We start from the raw sequence: 20,591 nt of genomic DNA, 5'->3' as shown, positions 1-20,591 counted from the left end.
GGGCAGTTATGTGGGATTCTCCTCTTGTGAGGCATACCAACTAAACCCCTCGGTTCCTCCAACGCATTGGCTGAGGCCACGGGCACGCTTAGCTTTCGTTCGCCACCCTCATGATGTTTTGTCTGACTGATAGAAGCGTAATGTGGCGAACTTAATTGTGGTATAATAATGAGTGACTTAACATTAGTACATAAGTAAAAAAGACAATAAACACTAACATATGAAGTTAATTCTATTAGTGTTCGATCTCTATTTTGAACTTAACTGATTCAAAAATAGAAAGAAAAAAAGAAATTAATATATAACAATTTTTAAATTGATTATTATAAAAAAAGGAATTACGCATTACAAGGTATTCATTCACAATTCGTCTTTAAGCGAATATTTCAATTTAATAATGTCAACTGCTTTTTGTGCGATCGCTAAAGTAGCTGCCATCACGTTGGCTCCTGGAATGTTCGGCATAACACTAGCGTCTACAACTCTTAGATTCTTTAACCCACGTACCAATAAATTAAGATCGACTACACTATTTTCATCATCTCCCATTTTAACTGTACCAACAGGATGGTATATCGTCATACCCATATATCGTATGTAACAATCCCAATAAGAATCTGTATCAAAAATATGATTGGAACACCCTTTAATATTAACATCCTTTATTTCAATACCTAATGATTTGAAAATATCTGTATTCTCTAATTTATGTATGAATTTAATAGCCTCAATTAATGTTTCAACGTCGCTAGGATCTTCCAGATAGTTACTTTGAATTATTGGATTTGATGCTGGTATTTTATTGCGTAAATTTATTTGACCCTTAGATTTAGGATGTAATAAAGTGGGGTATATACCTAATAAATCATATTTGTTGTTCAAATCAATAACATTGTCAATAATTTCTCTTTTATATCCAACACCAGCGAGGTAACCTTTAAGAGAAATGTTATTGTACTTAGGATAAAACATGTGGTGGAATTGAATGTTAGGTTGGTTTGAAGAATTATCAGTGTTGATAAAACCTACGAAATCTGTTATACCAATTGAGGAGAGATGGCCACTTCTATTTAACATATATTGTAACAGAAATGACATTGCGTGAGATGGAGGACTGATTTCTTTTGTTTTTAGAAATATAGGGACTATTAAATGATCCTGTAAATTTTGACCTACAGGCAAATTTAATACACATGGAATATCCTTTTCTTCTAAGTGACTTTTTGGTCCAATTCCTGATAGCATCAGTAATTGAGGAGTTGCAATAGAACCCGCTGATATAATTATTTCTTTTGATACCATAACCTCAAACATGTGGCCGCTATCTTTCCTTATTTTTACCCCGATCGCTTTTTCTTCTACAGAATCAAAGATGATTTTTTCAACATATGAATTCTTTATAACATGCAGTTGCTTGCTTGCACGTTGTAGATACACTTTTGCTGTATTAAAACGTTTACCTTCTTTAATCATTAATTTAACTCTTTTAGTACCAATCAGAGCTTCGTAATTTAGATTTTGATGTGTTGGAAAATTTAATTCCTTCCATGCTTCGTTAATGATTTCATACCATTTGTTGTCATCAACTTTACCGTGATCGGAGATGTTCAGATATCTCTCTTGTTTTTCAAAATAAGGCATAAGTGCATTGTAGTCCCAACCTTTGCCCCAAGATGTAAAGTCCTGTGAATGCCCTCTTATGTATATCATAGCATTAATAGAGCTAGAACCACCTACACATTTGCCTTTACTCCAAATACAACTGTTGTCTTCAAAACCTAAGCAACTTCTTTCATTAGATTCTATATAGTACTTCCAATCGTTTTCTTTATTTAAAAATAAAAATGCGGGTACCTGGAACCAAAGTAAATAAGTTTCCTTGCCTGTTGACACTCTCAAATCTCTAGCAGCATTTCTACTGGAAGTCTCCAGTTCAGAATAGCTTACCTCGCTGTGAATATCAGGATCATCACCAGCTTCTACAAGGAGAATGGACCATAAAGGATTCGTATTTGACAGTTCACTGGCTATCAACGAACCTGCCGTTCCAGCTCCCACTACGATGAAGTCGTATGCTTCTCCAGCTGAAATGGATACGGGAAATTATATATTTGTTGACAGGGAGATTTTAACGTGTAACGGTTGTTAGAAATGATTGCTATGTCTTCTTTCCAATTCTTGAACTAAACGCAGCTTTATCTTAATTGTAATTCTTGTTTTTATAGGTATCTTACCTTTTATCTTTTCGATTACTTCCTCTGTTTTATCGTCCGGCCACTCTCTGTTAGTTATAATGGTGCAGTGGGCAGCAATCATTGTAGTCACTGCTCTTAAAAACATTTCACCTCCCGTACCCGAAACCCCCAACGGACATACTGAAGCGATGTTAGAGGATAGCGTATCCATATCTGAAACAAATAATCATCACCAATTCTTGTAATCTCTTTTAAAATAAACTGAAACGCCTAGCTATTTTTAATAGCAATATGCTTATTTCTCTTTGCTAGTGTAAAACGCAAGTTATTAAAAATTTATGTTCAGAATGAAGACATTTTTCAAAATGTTTTTAAAATATGAGCGTTATCATTTAAACTTTATTATTAAAATACAGTTAAACTTCTAAAGTGTTTTACCATGTTTTGAGTATTTGAATACTTTTATGTTTGAAGTTAAAAATTGAAACAGTTTCGCAATAAATTTACGAGTACTTACCGTCTGTCAAACCGACCTCCTTCTTGTGTTGATTCTTCCGACACTTTAGTAAATACTACTGCACATAGAATTGTTCAGTAAAGTAATTGCAACTCGATACATGATAAAACTAGTTTAAATCTGATATTGTTTACATTGTTGATATTGATATCAGTTGTAACGTCTGTTCAAGCTTCAATAATAATTATTGTGGCTATACTTATAAATTATTTGTACTTTATTATAAGAAGTATGTTTTCATTCAATGACTAGCTATTCCCATGCGGCTTCATCTGCATGAAATTATAAACATATTGTTTTATTTTTTATCTTTGTGAATTTTTCAATAGCAAATGTCGAAATTTAAATGCTCAAATGATAACCATGGCAACATCACTTCCTTGATGTTGGCACCTTGTAGTTTATGGCCTCTTTTTATTAAGGTTTTTTTTAAATTATCTACCCCCTAAGTTTAATATCGTACAAAAATATAGCTTAAAGCGTCTCGCAAGTTTAGTGCTTTTTATTAAAGAAAGAATTATTAAAAAGTTTACTAAGATTGTTGACATCATACACCACAAAGTAGTGTGTGTTTACGCTTAATATTGACAATTTGTCGTGTAATAAACTCTGCCTGCATACAAGCTGTAGGTCTTGTAATTTATGTATAGTTGAGGAAATCTACGGTGTATCACTCACAGAAAAAATCTATTCATTAATAATTCAGTACTTGCAATTAAATAAATTTATATGCCATACATAAAATCTCAAGTATGCCTTAAGTTTTAATGTTAGCAATTCTTATGTTTAGCACGTTCAGGCTATTTTAAACCTCAATATATTGTAATTTATCTATTTGTATGGACTATTAAATTGTTTGTTAAGTAATGAATGTTTGATACGGAATTACAAAATGCTAAGCACTGTGTCAGAAATTAACATATTTAACAAATATTTCAAGGAAAATACATGCGAAAATGACCCGAACAGGTAAACCTATAAGAATTTAATAAACAAATAGATCGGAATCTATAAATTTAAATTATGAAAAACACATAACAGCTATAATTATTATTGAAAACGGTTGTAACAAAATTATATCTAAATAAATAAAAAACAGTTTATTTGTTTGTAATTATAATTCAGAACGGTCTTTCAACCAGGACTGTTTTATATAGCTTGCACCTTTCTCCGCTATCATTATTGTCGGGGCATTAGTATTACCTCTGACAACAGATGGCATGATACTCGCATCAATAACTCTCAAGCCGTCAATTTTACGTACTCTTAATTCAGGATCTACGACAGCTGTCTCGTCTCCATCAGGCCCCATTTTAGCTGTCCCTACTGGATGGTACAATGAAAACGTCATTTCTTTTGCAATACATGCTAGAAATTCATCCGAACCTTTATCGAATCCTTTACAAGCATCCAAGTCTAACCAACTGAGTTTCAGTCCGTGTTGTTTAAAAGTTTCCGTATTCTCTAATGTTAAAATGTACTTCTTCGCATTTCTTATTAAAACATTAAGGTCATCAGGATCTTTAAAATAATCAGCAAATATAAGTGGATGTTCATTTGGGTCTGTACTTTTAAGCATTATTTTCCCTTTTGATTTAGGTTTTAATAAGACATTGTAAGCAACTATTACGAAGTTATTTTCATTTATTTCTCCAAATTTGTTCCATATTTCTTCACCGATGCCATGCTTACCCAAAATATCGACTAGATTGGCCATCTTAGGTGGCAGAACAAGATAATGAAATTGTACTTCCGGACTGACAGCGAATGGATCGCTTGAGTTAGCAAAAGCAATTATTCTATGTGGATTTACATCAGAAAAGATACCCTGATTAGTTAAAATATATTCAGAAAATGCAGTAGTAATTGTGGGTAAGGTATTGAAGTTTTGTTCCGTTGGTGTAGTGAAGTACGTAGGGAAGAAGACATGGTCTTGTAAGTTTTCTCCAACTGGTAAATCTGCTTTTACCTCTATATTGAAACTCTCCAAGTGTTTTTTAGGTCCTATTCCAGAGAGAAGGAGCAAATGTGGTGTGTTTATACTTCCAGCTGATATTATAACCTCTTTTTTTACTTTAACGACTATTTCTTTACCTTCTTTTTTGATTAATATTCCGCTGACTTTGTTTGATTTTGAATGAAATAGTATTTTGGTCACGAGGCCATTTTTAATTACATGCAAATTTGGTCTGTCTTTTATTGTACTTAAAAATGCTCTTGCTGTACTGTGTCTTTTCCCGTCTTTGATAGTAGAATATGATCTGGTAATTCCCATTTGGTTAGCACCATTTACATCATTTAAATATTTTATTCCTACTTCTGTAGCCGCTTTGATTATGATGTCTTCAAATGGATTTGTTACTTCTGTTTTTTGCACATTAAGATAACCTCCTTTACTATGGTACTTTTTGTTATCTTCTGTTAGTGGTTCTGAAAAGTTTTCACTCTTCTTGAAGAATTCCAATACTTCTTCGTAGCTCCAACCTTTGTTTCCGTTAGCTGCCCATTCATCGTAATCGAGTTTGTTACCTCTGACATAGAACATAGCATTGATACTACTGCTGCCACCTAAAACTTTACCGCGAGGCCAGGCACATCTATGTTCCTTATATCCTTTACATGATACTTCCGATGGTTCAGGTTTGTAACCCCAATCTAATTCAGTGTCCATATTATTGTAGAATAGCTGTGGTATCTGAAAATAATAAATGTACATTTGTAAGACAGCTCTATTTAGTGTTGAAGAATTTGACATAAATTGATTGGTTATTGTAATATCCTTTCTTATATTTGAATGGTTTTAATTTATCTCTGTTGTTATTTAGATAAAAAATATTTTCTACGATTAAACGGTTTTTAGGATTTGTGATTTCTTGTTACTAATAGATTTGTTTATTTATAATGCTATTTTAATTGGTTCGAAGATATCCAATGATATTGACCTCATTTTGTTTGCGATAAAAGGTTACTCTCATTTAATTGGTTGAACTAGAGTAATTAAGATTATTACGTTTCTAGTATAAGTGTATAGCATTTACAACGATCGTCCACTATATCACAAATAACAAAATAATAGTACAGGCGAAGTTTTGCTTTTTTCACTCTCTGTCTCAGCCTTCGTTACTTATCACAAACTCTAAGCTTTTCTCTTTAAGCTGACTTCGATACCGTTCTCAAAATGAAACGTTATTCTGTCAAAGTATAAAGTCAATCGGATTTTTATTAAATCTGGTACATTCTTTACCTCTGTGGATACAGTTGGATCGCCGCCCGCCTCTACAAGTAGAACCTTCCATGAAGACACCTCGCTCAGTCTATTCGCGACCACGGCGCCGGCGGACCCCGCCCCTACCACTATGAAGTCATAGTTTGGATCTGTAGCAAGGAAAACAAGTTTTTATTTTTGTACTATACTAACAAAGAAGCCAATAAGAGTAAAAAAACTTAGCATAACATCAAATAACCATTTTAATTTGATCGTTTGTAAATTGTCAACATCATCTCATTTTATTGTAAAGAATTGTAAAGATCAGGTCAATTTACTTGACATTTTTTTAAATAACAATTTGTACAATTTGTCAGAGTCAAGTGTGTAAGGAGCGATGACCTTTAATAGTAATGGAGGTTACTGTTCCCACAACTCTACAGCTAACGGGTACTTCGGAATATCATTCTAGCCAACCCAGTGCGCGGAACAATTCTAGCAGCCCCTTGTAGTGATCTCAGCAAACGAAATACCAAACCCTATAGTCAGACTTTGCCGCTTAGTATTGCAGCCTTTATGTAAGAAATATTTCACCATCAATAACAGCCTGTGTAGCGTCAGATGGCCATAAATGGCCTCCCGCGAGAGCGCACTGCGCTGCCAAGAAGCTCTGCACTGACTGCACGAACAGCGGCCCCGCCACTTGATAACTGTTGACGATCTCTGTGGTCAGCACTGGATCACACGCCCACATGCTGACTGCAACTAAAGACAAACATCTTATGTCAAATTAAAAAATCCAAACGCATACTTTAGCGGCTAACCATGATCTCTATCTGTATGCAAAATAACAGCCGTCCGTCAGAATTATACGATCAGCTTAGTAGAAACTAAAACTTTGTTAATTATAAGATGAATTATATTGACAAACATTGTTAATAAAAATGCAAAAAAAAAAATAACATAACTTATAATAATGCTGGGAATTATTTTTTACAAGTCTGTTTTAACAACTTATAAAGTCCAAAAATAAAAATAAATAGCTGTTCTCGTGCGACTTCATCCGCTTCAAATTATGAAAATTTTATTTTATTGTTTACATTTTTCAAATTACAAATGTCAAAATGACATGACATGATGACAACCTTGCTCCCTTGATGTTGGCAGCAACTTATGGTCTCTTTCCCACATTAGGGTTTTTAACCAAAATATTAACCCCCAAAGTTTAATGGCGTTAAAATATATAGTCTAAAGCGTCACGCAAGTGTAGGGCTTTTTATTAAAAAAAGAGTTATTCGAAAATATGCTGTAATTGCTGACATCTTAGGCAACAAAGAAGTGTGTGTTTACGATTTATTATAATAGTATAGATTACACGAAATTTAAAAGAATTGATTTGTTTAATGCGAGTTTATTAATATTTTCGCATTTTTTTTATTCCACCAGCTAACAATGAAACATGCGGTTGGATTTATTAACTGTAAAAAATAAGATAATCGCAAGTGGAATTTGTAATGTATTTTATATCAAACAAACAAGCATGCGCATTGTATTAAAGCACGTTTTGAAACATGCTACATTCTATATGTAATAATAGTAAATCTTTTCGAAATCAATAATAAAATTAAGTCCATATGAACCTGTTATAGAGGTAGAGGATAGTCTGGAAGAACACATAGGCTACTTACTTTTGTTTTCTTTTTAATTTCACGCCGACGGACTTGAGGACAAAAGCTAGTAGACGAATAAATGTAGAAAGCAAGGGTTTACCGAAAGTCATATTTTGAAAGGTCTACAAGTAGATGTTTGAGAACCTCTGTGTTGAACTTTTTAGTACAAAGTCTATCGAAACTATTTGTTATTTTATATTTAATCTATTAATAATGATAAACTATCTATACTATTATAATAAAGCGTAAACACACACTTCTTTGTTGCCTAACATGTCAGCAATTACAGCATATTTTTGAATAACTCTTTTATTAATAAAACGCCCTACACTAACGTCACGTTTTAGGCTATATATTTTTACGCCATTATTCTTAGGGAGTAAATATTTTGGATAAAAACTCTATCGTGGGAAAGAGACATAAACATAAGTTACTGCCAACATCAAGGAAGCAAGGTTGCCATCATGTCATGTCATTTTGACATTTGCAATTGATAATTTGACACATGTAAACAACAAAATAAAATTTTCATAATTTCATGCGGATGAAGTCGCATGGGAATAGCTAGTCTATTAATAATGATAAACTATATTATATAAATCATTACAAATTCAGTGGTTATAAATTATGATAGTAGGGTAATTATATTGAAGTAGATTTATAATCAGTAAGAATTTGTGTTATCAACATGAGTTCGTACTTAATCTATTATTATAAGTTATTTATCGAAATACTCATCTTAAGTATTTATCTTATTTACGTATTATTATATGTACGTATTAGAATATAACGTACTGACTAACGAGGTAGCAAATTCTTTTTGCAATTTTTTAATTCTTTGCTAAATAAACGTGGCATGCAATGACAAAGATAATGTATTGCAATTTAAAAAAACATTTCTCTTATTTTTTTACTCTTTAGAATACAAACTTTTTATGGTTTACTTAGAATATCCTACCAAAGTTTCACCAAAATCTCACCAGTAGATTAGGAATATCAAATGCAAGTTAAATTTTTGAAAATGTTCTTAGCGTACCATTGAAAGTTTAGTCACAAAAATAACAAAGTCTATAAATAAATTTCTTTTTAATTAAATCTTTGATTCAGGTAATTGTTAATGCAATCTGTAAATACAATATTTTTCTAATAATAAATTCAACTTAAACTCACTTTATCTCGGTTTGTACAAATATTCTCAACACAAGTTGTCACTCGAGCATCGCTCACACCGTACTGAGGAGGTCGGAATTTACATAATACTTATGTATATAATGTCCTATGTAGTTATACTAATAATTACTAATTATAGTAAAAATAAATTCAATGAAGATTAATAACGTATTCATTAAAACTAATTTAATCAGTTTTCAAGTATTGTTTCTGAATATTTGGTTTTGAAAATCGTGTTACGTTAATCATCTTTTTTTTTTAAATATTAATTATTTTATCTAGCTAAACTATTTTTTATCATAAACAAAAATAACTGCAATAATTTGATATCATGTTCATACATTTCCAGACAAGAATAGAAGCTTATTTTATTAACCTATTTGTAATATCCACAGGATAATTTCATATTTCGGGAAGATGTATTTGCGTTGCTAATAAAGGAAATCGCAATTAAATTGTTTTTGTCTATCTGTATGTTCGCAAGTCGCGTGTGTTCCGGATAATCTCCGAAACGGCTGGGCCGATTTCGACTTTCACTGAAGTGTAGCTGACATAGACGGGTATATTGTAGGCTACTTTTTATCTTAATATTGCGTGGACGAAGTCGCGGGCAACAGCTGTTACATAATTATTTAAATTTGTAACGATAATTGTTGAATATCCTTATCCTTTGTATGACCATACTATTACAAGTATAATAAGGAGTTGCGAAAATCAAGTATGTATTACTCAATGAAAGCTTTGAACTTTTAAATAATAAAGAACAGGTTTAAATTACGCGGAGTTCAAGTAAGTTGCATAATTCACTTGAGCTATAAAAGGTGGAAATAGCCGTCTCAAAGCAAGCATACAATCGTGGCAACCTGACGTCGCTTAAATAGTGAAATGACTATTGGCATGCCAATAGACTTCTGCACATTAGAAGAATGCAGATGCCTCTAGAAAAAGTACGATTTCCGTATCCTATAAATTCCCTTCCCTGATTAATCCTTTTAGAACTTAATACGGGATTGAAATTGGCTTTAGTATATTTTATGCATTTTTCGAGACAATAAAAATTGCCAAAAGCATACAATCTTTTTAAAGCTAAGTTATTAGTACAGTTTTATATCTGTAACATCTTATGCTTTAAATTTGTTTTTAACTTTTGATGACGCTACCTTTTTTTATAATATAAAGTGGCAAACGAGCAAGCGGCCACCGCAATCCATCAAAATGGAAAGCGACCGCTGCCCATAAACATCCTCATTTCCAGATGCGTAGCCTACCCTTAATTGACGGAGGAAACGCACATAAAGAGGATATTTCTCCCTCCTATGCGTCTCCTCCACCGTCAAATCCACTTTTCCTTCCCATCCTTTTCCCTTGAGAAAAGGGTGGAAAGGGAAAGGGACTAAAATTAGGCCTCCGACTATCTATAGTTAATGGCCTATACTATATTAACTTTTACTTACTGTTTAGCTTTGTAAGTAAATATTTATTAAATTTTCTTAATGGAAAAAGCCTTTAATTAGAACAACATTTGCTTTCACATTTTATTAAATATTGGGCTATTGCCCAGTGAAATTTGGGAACCACTAGCGTTAGCGTTTGTGGATACCGCGCACGTTTTCCTGTATCAACAATTTTGTCATTACGAAAATGTAAATTGCATCTTATTTTATGTCATTATTTACAATGACAGTGGCGACTTATCTAATATTTTTTTTCTGTATAAAAAATTATGATTGTCCTTACCACAGTATTCTAAAATGTGATCAATTAAACTTAGAGCGGACGCACACCTTTGACTAAACTATCGCACAACTGTTGTGCGATTGTCGATTGTTTCGCAGCCAATTCAACTGTTTAGCTGCACAATTAAAAACCGAGTAGTGCGCCATCTATTAACCTCATAGGAATCAAAGCGAAACTAAACAGTTATGCTATAATTAAGTTTCAGGTTTGCACGCTATTAACGTAAATACTTAGGGCCTGTCCCACCACCGGATAGAGGATAGCTTAAAAATGACATCACTGTCAGATAAGGTAACAAAATCCGATATTTCCATCATGTATTTTACACGTTGGATTGTTAACAGACAATTTACAATTTGTCGTTGTATGGACAGACCCTTATTGTTATGAATTTGTATGTTAAAATGGATGTTTGAACATTGTATGGAAGAACACATAAGTTTTTCAAATTCCGCGTGGACGCCGTCGGTCAAAGTTCACTTCTCTATAAATAAAAGACGCTAACACAATGTTTATTTCTCTCACGTTTACTTAAACGTTACTAGACGATCAGTGTGTTCGCAAAGTTGTTGTGGTTTGTGTTAATATCAAGACATGTTTTCTTTTGTTTATTTTTAAAAAACAGTTGAATATATTTCTCTGTTTTGTGAGGTTTACTTTTAATTTAGTGGAAGCGTTTGATATTTATGTTCCGTATGAATAAGTATCAAAAGGGGCATGCTAGGCAATCCGATTTAGAATTTAGTTTGTAAAGTGTAAATTGAAGAGTCTTCACGTGCAGGAATGTGTAAATCATTTGACAATATTTAACAAACTTATCTCGCAACGCAAAGGTACATTAGTTTATACATATACTAGCTTTTGCCCGTAACTGCGTCTACGTGGTATTAAAAATAAAATTGAGTAGCCTATGTGTTTTTCCAGGCTATCCTCCAAATCTTTGCGAAATTTCGTCGAGATCCGTTTAGCAGTTTAAACTACAATCATCCATCCATTTAAACTTTCGCATTTATAATACTAGTGAGATTAGTAAGATATAGTATTTCTCGTCTTTGAAAGACAACAGCGGATGTAATGGATGTTACAGATCGCCGATTGTTTTTGAATATCATCAATTCTTTTGATAACTTGTCGAGAATTTTCTCCCAGAATGGGAAGGTAAAGTGAGATTGTAAACTATCAAAGGTCACCTATTGATAATTTGACAATAATTCCTAATGAAAATTGTTTTTTTACCTTAATTCTTTTCTCTCCAACTTACTGTGTCAACGTTCACGTTCCTATGTACGCACGTCTATCAATTTATAGATTTTACAAGTTAAATATATGAACAATTTACTTTCCCTGCTTCACATGGAATCGAGATAGATTAAAAAATGTATTAAAATACTGTTTGATTTTACACTATTATTTGACACACCGCTTAACACAAGTTACACACGCGGACTGATTCCCTGTGCGTGAAACTCAGATTTTACCGTTCACTGACTGATTCACAATTCTTGTTTTGTATAAGTATTTAATGTAATTTTTTTCTAACTCTTCAATTATAGCTTTTTATTCTTAATCACGCTTATGTATAGGTACAATCTATACTATTATAATTAAGCGTAAACACACACTTCTTTGTTGCCTAAGATGTCAGCAATTACAGCATGTTTTTAATAATTCCTTATTTAATAAAAAGCCCTACACTTACGTTACGCTTTAGGCTATATATTTTAACACCATTAAACTTAGGGGGTAAATATTTTGGATAAAAACCCTAATGTGGGAAAGAGACAACATCAAGGAAACAAGGTTGTCATCATGTCATGTCATTTTGACATTTGTAATTGATAATTTGACAAATGTAAACAGTAAAATAAAATTTTCATAATTCCAAGCGGATGAGGCCGCACGGGGACAGCTAGTTATGGATAAGTATAGGTCAGAACATTATACTCGTACAATTTAAATAGGCGAACAGTTTTTTGTGACATATTATAATAATTATTATTTATGTATGTCAATTTAATTACGGATTACGTTTCTTAACTTAAAATTAACTTATGCTTCTAAAATTTTTAAACATTGTATGTAAAGTCAATTCCAGTTGGGTTAAATTATTTGTTCTTCAACCAGAAAGTCTTTATCATGTCCGCTCCTTTCTCACCTATCATAATAGTAGGAGCGTTAGTATTACCACTGACAACAGACGGCATGATACTTGCATCTACCACTCTGACACCGTCTACTTTACGAAGTCTCAGTTCAGGATCTACGACTGCTGTCTCATCGCCATCATGTCCCATTTTAGCTGTTCCCACTGGATGGTACAAGGAAAATGTCACTTCCCTAGCGTAACATTCTAAAAATTCATCTGATGTCTTGTCGAATCTTCTACACTCTTCCAAATCAAGCCATTCTAATTTAAAATTACCAACCTTAAACGCTTCTGTACTTTCTAACATTAAGCTAAATTTTCTTGCATTGTTCATCAGAACTTGAAGGTCTTCTGGCTCTTGAAAATAATTGGCATATATAAGAGGATGTTCGTTTGGATTTTTACTTTTAAGCAATATTCTACCCTTTGACTTAGGATTTAGTAATGCGTTTAATACAGCTACTATAAAGTTCTTGTCGTTTATATCTTTAAACTTTTGTGATACATCATCTTTTAATCCATGTAAACCAAAAATGTCGACGTAATTACTAGCTCGTGGTGAGTAGACTGAAAAATGATATTGTACTTCAGGACTTACTGCGTCAGGATCAGAGGCATTAAGAAAAGCAATAACTCTGCTAGGTGTGATATCCGAAAACTGGCCTTTATGAGTAAACATGTATTCTAAGAAGTTATTGCTTATATTCGAAAATGTCATTAGGGTTTGGTTAGTTGGAGAACTATAAAAAATTGGGAAATATGGATGATCATGTAAATTTTCACCAACCGGTAGATCAGCTATCACTTCAATATCCAAACTTTCTAAATGTTTTCTTGGACCAATACCCGACAGAAGAAGTAGTTGTGGAGTGTTAATAGATCCAGCTGATATTATTAACTCTTTTTTTGCAAAAACTTTTATTTCTTTCCCATCTTTTTGTATTAAAACTCCCTTCATTTTATTTGTGTTAGCATGAAAGAGAATCTTTGTAACATAGGCATTTTTTAATACGTGTAAATTTTTTCTGTCTTTAATTACACTTAGGAATGCCCTCGCTGTACTATGACGTACGCCGTCTTTGATGGTATTGTAAGATATGGTGGCTCCCATCTGTCTTGCGCCGTTTGCATCATCAATTACATTTACGCCAATTTCATTAAATCCATTTAATATCATTTCTTCCACTGGTTGCTTAATTTCATTTCTATTGACGTGTAAATAGCCCCCTTTTCCATGATATTTTATATTGTCTTCGGTTAAAACTGAAGAAAAGTTTTCACTTTTAATAAAATACGGCAACACTTCATCATAACTCCAACCTGTGTTACCGTTAGCTGCCCATCCATCGTAGTCTAATTTGTTTCCTCTAACGTAGTACAATGCATTAATACTGCTGCTGCCTCCTAAAGTCTTTCCGCGAGGCCAGGCGCACCGCTTTTGTTTATATCCTCTGCAAGCTAATTCTTGTGGTTGTGGTTTGTAGGCCCAATCCGCAACGCTGTTGATGTTATTGTAGAAAGCTGATGGAGTCTGAAAAACGCAAAGTTTTGTTCTATATTAAATTGCATGTTAAACGAATACTACAGAGGAAGTCTGGATAGTCGAAAACTCAAGTTATTCAAAACATGGAATAGTCTTCATTTAATTTATTAATTAGTTACATTAATTTTGTTTAAAGCATTAACCGGAGTTGACTTAAAAAATATACCTCTGTAGCCATGTTAGGGTTACCACCCGCTTCAATTAATAATATCTTCCATTCTGGTATCTCACTGAGCCGATTGGCGACTACCGCGCCTGCAGAACCCGCTCCCACCACTATGAAGTCGTAGTTAGGATCTGTGTTGATAAATAGAATTAAAAGAAGATTCTATGCATCGTAAATATTTTTCTAAACTCGGATGATAGACTGTGTCATAATAATTGATGTGTAATAGGGCCACAGAAACTAGCCATTCGAATAGACATTTTATAAATTGAACTATCATTAGAACAAGGTTGCCGGTGTTTTAAAGGCAACAGAATAGGTTACTTTGTAAGATTTAAAATACGGAGAAACATCTATAAGTAAGCATCATTTGGCTGAAACAATCAAATCAATTTGTTTACGAATTTGCTAATCTGTTTCGACGCCGCGAGTCAAGATTTCCTGCTCTCATGACAGTAGATCAATATAAAATAAGAATGTACCATGGATAACAGCTTCCTCGGCATCAGATGGCCATAGTTGATCACCCGACAAAGCACACTGCGCCGCCAGCAAACTTTGCAAGGTGTGAACGAACAGGGGCCCGACTGCGTTGTAACTGCTCACCACTCCTGAGGATAAGACCGGGTCGCACTCCCACATGCTGATAAAATCTGTCACAACATACATGAAAATTCTACTTTTAATGGTCTCATTTAATTTACTGGAGCTGCACAAGCGATGTGGCAATGGTGCAATGCCGCCGCCGATGACTTTCTTAGTCCATACTTTCATTCGATTTAAAATTAAATAAAAAGCAATGAAAATACTTACCGATATTGATTTTATCAGGCTATGACTTCGTTACCTTGGGATGACTGATTTTAAATATGTTAAATTGCACTGCACTTCAGAACTGCTAAATAATACTTTATCGATGATATCAGCGGGGCATTAAAAAATATCAAGTTATCGCGATTATCTATTTAAGATCTAAGATCTATAAATTTTACGGATTACGGAACATTCCGGTCAAATTGTTATAATCAATACATTGCCTTCTCTAAACAAAAATCAATAAAGCGGGGAATTTCGATGGCAACTTCTAGCTTGTAGCCAATACAAGAACTTTATATTCTTTGAAACGAGCGTTTTCTATAGTTAGATAACGCGTCTGTCGATCTAATGTGGATCTTTTATCATAGACAATGTTCTAACAGCAAGCGGTCAGGTGTGGGTTTGCCTCTTATCTGATAAAATAACCGACAGCATCCCGCATATTTAAACCTAAGTCAATATAACTCTAACAATACACTAATTACTACAATTAGAAAAAATACTTTTAGATTATGCACAACTATTTGAATTACATTTGACATCTTTAAAATGATGTCAAGGAAAATTTTAATCTATGTAAGCGTGATTCCATACGAACCAAGTTTTTGTCTAGATCTTGATTGGCTTATGAATGTAACGACCATCACGCATTAATTGACTACAAACTGTATAAGTAACTACATGAATTGTCTTGTAAACACGCCTACAGAGAATTGTTACTGATGTAAAGGCATATCAAACAAAAAGAGGAAGAATAAGCGGACACACATTGTATCCATAATTATAACCTTGTCTTAAGTCACTTCCTCAGCTGCTTAAATCAATTGTAGTCGCTGAGATAAGAACCTTTTAATGCAAAATAATTTAATTCTACCTTTACCCCACAATTTAACCTTCGTACTGAATGATTAGATTATTTCAGTATTATTATCATTTAATTTACATCCGCCTTTTTACCTAAACAAGGCTCCTAAATTTAATAGGGCTATATTAAATATATTAAGCTTAAACCCTTAGTAATTCTAACTTAATTTTTCTCCAACCAAAAATTCTTTATCATGACCGCTCCTTTCTCGCCTATCATAATAGTAGGAGCGTTAGTATTACCACTGACAATAGACGGCATGATACTTGCATCTATTACTCTGACGCCGTCTACTTTACGAAGTCTCAGTTCAGGATCTACGACTGCTGTTTCATCGCCATCAGGTCCCATTTTAGCTGTTCCCACAGGATGATACAAGGAAAATGTCACTTCCCTAGCGTAACATTCTAAAAATTCATCTGATGTCCTGTCGAATCTTCTACACTCTTCTAAATCAAGCCATTCTAATTTAAAATTACCAACCTTAAACGCTTCTGTACTTTCTAACATTAAGCTAAATTTCCTTGCATTCTTTATCAGAACTTGAAGGTCTTCTGGCTCTTGAAAATAATTGGCAAATATAAGAGGATGTTCGTTTGGATTTTTACTTTTAAGCAATATTCTACCCTTTGATTTTGGTTTCAGCAATGTATTCAAAATACCCACTAAAAAATTACTGTCATTTATATCTTGAAACGATTTCTGTATCTCATCTTTGAGACCATGCGAACCATATATGTCGAAGAAATTATTTAATCGAGGAGTATAAACTGGAAAATGATATTGTACTTCAGGACTTACTGCGTCGGGATCAGAGGCGTTGAGAAAAGCGATCACTCTACTAGGTGTGGTATCCGAGAGCATTCCTTTATTACTGAACATGTAATCTAAAAACCCTTCCCCGATTTTATCAAATGTCGTAAGACTTAGGTTAGTTGGTGAACTGTAATAAATTGGAAAAAATACATGATCTTGTAAATTTTCACCAACTTGTAGATCAGCTATCACTTCAATATCCAAACTTTCTAAATGTTTTCTTGGACCAATACCCGACAGAAGAAGTAGTTGTGGAGTGTTAATAGCTCCAGCTGATATTATTAACTCTTTTTTTGCAATGACTTGTATTTCTTTACCATCTTTTTCTATTAACACTCCTTTCATTTTATTTGTACTAGGATGAAACAAGATCTTTGTAGCGTAGGCATATTTTAATACATGTAAATTTTGCCTATCTTTAATAACACTTAAAAATGCCCTCGCAGTGCTATAACGTACGCCGTCTTTGATAGTGTTATAAGATATGGTGGCTCCTATCTGATTTGCGCCGTTTGCATCATCTATTTCTTTTACACCGATTTCATTGAATCCATTCAATATCATTTCTTCTATTGGATGCCTAAATTCTTTCCTATTGACGTGTAAATAACCACCCTTTCCATGAAACATTTTCCGTTCTTCTGTTAAAATTGTAGAAATGTTCTCACTTTTGATGAAATATGGCAACACTTCTTCATAACTCCAACCTGTGTTACCATTAGCTGCCCATTCGTCGTAGTCTAATTTATTTCCTCTAACGTAGTACATAGCATTGATACTGCTGCTACCTCCTAAAGTTTTTCCGCGAGGCCAGGCGCACCGGTTATGTTTATATCCTTTACAGGCTGATTCTTGTGGTTGTGGTTTGTATGCCCAATCTGCAACACTGTTGATGTTATTGCATATGGCGGCTGGTATCTGAAATACGTAGTAATTGTACTATTTCTTAATGTAATTTAGTAATATATCTTTCAATAATTAATGTGAAATAAAGGTTCTATTGGTGGCTGATATCATTCTATATTTAAAGACCGCTTGCATCGTTACACTTAAAATGACCTCGTACTTCAGATACATACCTCTGTGGCCAGATTTGGATTCCCACCTGCTTCTATTAGTAATATCTTCCATTCTGGTATCTCACTGAGCCGATTGGCGACTACTGCGCCTGCTGATCCCGCTCCCACCACAACGAAATCATAGTTGGGATCTAAACCGGTAAAATTCGTACAATTAAACGAAATTATTACGACTGGTAAAGTGAAACATGGCTCATAGCTACCATTAAGAACCGCTTCTGCAGCATCAGGTGGCCATACTTGATCTCCCACCAATGCACACTGTGCTGCCAGTAAACTCTTCAGGGTCTGCACGAACAGGGGCCCAACTGCTTGGTAGCTGTTTACCACTTCTGTGGCTAAGATCGGATCGCACGCCCACATCACACAACCTGTCATAAACAACCCCATACACAATCATAATTCACGGCTTCTTTACTTTAAATAGATCAATGAACTAGATAAATCTTACATGTAAGTCTTGAAGCTTTATTATTTCTTAAAATTTATAAACAAATTGATGTTTGCAAAAATACTCACAATTCCATTAAAAGACTACGGCTTGTCGCGTTCGGTTGATCTTAATATAAAATATGGTAAATTGCACCGCATTTAAGAGTCACGTAATGATGTATTATTATAAGATTTAACGATGCATAAAATACTCAAGTTATTTATTAAATGGACATTTCGTCTTTGTTGCTTTATAACTATAGATAAATTAATTCGAAAAACTGTAGGTAGTGGGACATTGCCTTCTCTTGTATTAGCATTCAATACAAGTTAGGGTCCTTAATAAAAGTATTTCTCTAGTATCAAATGTAGCTCAGACATTATGTCATCTTACTAAGTGTAAAAGAACAAACATCAATTATAAGAAAACTGCAAATCTGAGAATTACACTGTTTTTGTCAATTTGTACTTCTACTTAACTAAACTCAAGAAATAAAAATACCAAAAACACAGTATTTATTATCTATTACTCAGTTTCAAGACAAAGAAACTTAACAAATAATACGATATCTTTATTGTATGCGGAATAATTATATTTTTATTAAATTAATTCGGCTTCAAATATCCTAGATTGTTACTTTATATTTCATTCCATCATAATACAACCAAATTTTACATTCTTTCCGTCCTTTAGGTGATATCACTTCTTCAGTCTTGAAATATATTTTCTTTTTATTTTCATTTGATCCTTGTTGGACGTTTTGATGTTTAAATACATTGTAGAAAGATTTCTGATCTCTTGGTCGGTAATTTCTTTGTTTGAAAGGTCTTCTTGCATAATATGGACGGATTTTGGCTCGTTCGGTAAGTTCGGTAAATGGACTAATAGGGGAAGGAACTGGATGTTTCAATATGTTTGTATTTCCAAACGGATTAGGTTTAAAAGCGTATTGTGGGATGTTACTAGAATATGATTGTAATATCTTTGGATTTATTTGATCATAAGTATTTGTAACATCAGAATTATGATATCGGTTAATGGAATTATATGAATTAGGGAGTAATGTTTCTTTCCTAACGTTGTTTAAAGTTAGGAGGGTTGTGTTTGATCTTTGATTCTTCGTGTTTGTAGGAAGGAAGCCTTTAGATAGTTGGGGAAATAGACTAGATGTTTCGTTAAGAATATCTGGAGTTCCGAGTTGGTGAAATCTAATCCTCTTTGGTAAATCGTTCTTTGTTGCCTCTTCGTTTTGTTTGTATTTGCGTTCGCAAGGAATGATGTCGATACCTTGCATCCAATCTTCTTTAATCATATCTGCTGCCTTTTCTGCAATCATAATGATGGGAGCATTTGTATTGCCGCTGACGATTGTAGGCATGATACTACCGTCGACTACTCTTAGGCCTTTGACTCCGTATACCTGAAATTGTTTAAAATGTACTCTTTAATATTTATTCATAAAACTAACCAAACATGTCTACAGATGTATCTCTATGTTCCAGTATAGCTAACATTTGTCGACCGATTTGTCTTGTTTCGAAAAACAATCGAAATAATCTAAGAATCAGGACAAATGCGATGACTTTTAGATAATTATTTTTTTAATTCAGTTTTATCTGGAATCAGTTTGTAAAACTATAAGCAAATGTGAGGAACGATTAATTTTTCAGAATGTTTTCTCTATCGCGAAACTTCTTTTAAAGAGGACCATAACGGATCTTATTTGTTTCATAATCGTGGTCCTTTTGAGTCTCCTGAGAGACATTTGGGTAAGATTGCAACCAAGGGATTGTGGTGGTCTACAATTCTGGTTTTATAGCGCTCAGCTATTTCAGATAATGATAATAATTGTTATACGTACTCGTAATCTTGGATCAACAACAGCATTAGGGTTGACAGCACTGCCCATCGCGCAGGTCCCAACTGGATGGTAGATGGTGAGTGTGTGATGTCTCGCCTGGCACTCTAGATGTTCATCTGACATAAGCTCGTGTTGGGCACAGCCCGGGTTCCGGTGCGGATTGGGCCGCGCGTTGAGTGTCTGTAAGGCTGGCTGTTGTACTAATGCTTGGACTATACGAGCACCTTCTATCTGTAATAGCAACATATTTTAAATGAATAATAACTATTAATTTTTATAAGTTTGTTTTATAGAGTTAGGAATAAAAGTATATGTATGCACTAGATGTAATTATTATACTGGGTTGTTGATGCCTTATTTGTAAGTCAAATG

At 33.7% G+C, this 20,591-nt stretch overlaps 3 protein-coding genes across 3 annotated transcripts in view; 1 reads left to right on the top strand and 2 right to left on the bottom strand.

Annotated features, from left to right (window-relative positions):
* Nucleotides 1-20,591, top strand: part of LOC106107315 (flotillin-2) — a 164,263-nt gene that overhangs the window by 117,185 nt on the left and 26,487 nt on the right. The window lies entirely within an intron of this gene.
* LOC106107274 (glucose dehydrogenase [FAD, quinone]-like) lies at nucleotides 3,798-8,860 on the bottom strand. Its single transcript, XM_013288063.1, has 4 exons — nucleotides 8,758-8,860; nucleotides 6,512-6,682; nucleotides 5,957-6,087; nucleotides 3,798-5,407 (listed from the first exon to the last, which is right to left on the bottom strand). The coding sequence occupies exons 2-4, from the start codon at nucleotides 6,669-6,671 to the stop codon at nucleotides 3,827-3,829; spliced, it is 1,872 nt and encodes a 623-aa protein (XP_013143517.1). The 5' UTR covers nucleotides 6,672-6,682; nucleotides 8,758-8,860; the 3' UTR covers nucleotides 3,798-3,826.
* Nucleotides 12,336-15,567, bottom strand: LOC106107290 (glucose dehydrogenase [FAD, quinone]-like). Its single transcript, XM_013288089.1, has 4 exons — nucleotides 15,163-15,567; nucleotides 14,832-15,002; nucleotides 14,350-14,480; nucleotides 12,336-14,171 (listed from the first exon to the last, which is right to left on the bottom strand). The coding sequence occupies exons 2-4, from the start codon at nucleotides 14,989-14,991 to the stop codon at nucleotides 12,600-12,602; spliced, it is 1,863 nt and encodes a 620-aa protein (XP_013143543.1). The 5' UTR covers nucleotides 14,992-15,002; nucleotides 15,163-15,567; the 3' UTR covers nucleotides 12,336-12,599.

This window comes from Papilio polytes, unplaced genomic scaffold (assembly GCF_000836215.1).
Source record: "Papilio polytes unplaced genomic scaffold, Ppol_1.0 DF824269.1, whole genome shotgun sequence".
NCBI lineage: Eukaryota > Metazoa > Arthropoda > Insecta > Lepidoptera > Papilionidae > Papilio > Papilio polytes.
This window is presented reverse-complemented; position numbering and strand designations above follow the sequence as displayed.

Bases quoted from the DNA above. Each gene is read 5' to 3' on its own strand.
- LOC106107290 (XM_013288089.1), bottom strand. From the start codon at position 14,991: ATGTGGGAGTGCGACCCGGTCTTATCCTCAGGAGTGGTGAGCAGTTAC. The intron at 14,481-14,831 runs GTACATTCTTAT...TTATCAACACAG, and splicing joins CGAGGAAGCTGTTATCCATG to ATCCTAACTACGACTTCATA. The intron at 14,172-14,349 runs GTATATTTTTTA...TGCGTTTTTCAG, and splicing joins ACCCTAACATGGCTACAGAG to ACTCCATCAGCTTTCTACAA.
- LOC106107274 (XM_013288063.1), bottom strand. From the start codon at position 6,671: ATGTGGGCGTGTGATCCAGTGCTGACCACAGAGATCGTCAACAGTTAT. The intron at 6,088-6,511 runs GTGAAATATTTC...TCCTTGCTACAG, and splicing joins TACACAGGCTGTTATTGATG to ATCCAAACTATGACTTCATA. The intron at 5,408-5,956 runs GTAAAGAATGTA...TATTATTTTCAG, and splicing joins ATCCAACTGTATCCACAGAG to ATACCACAGCTATTCTACAA.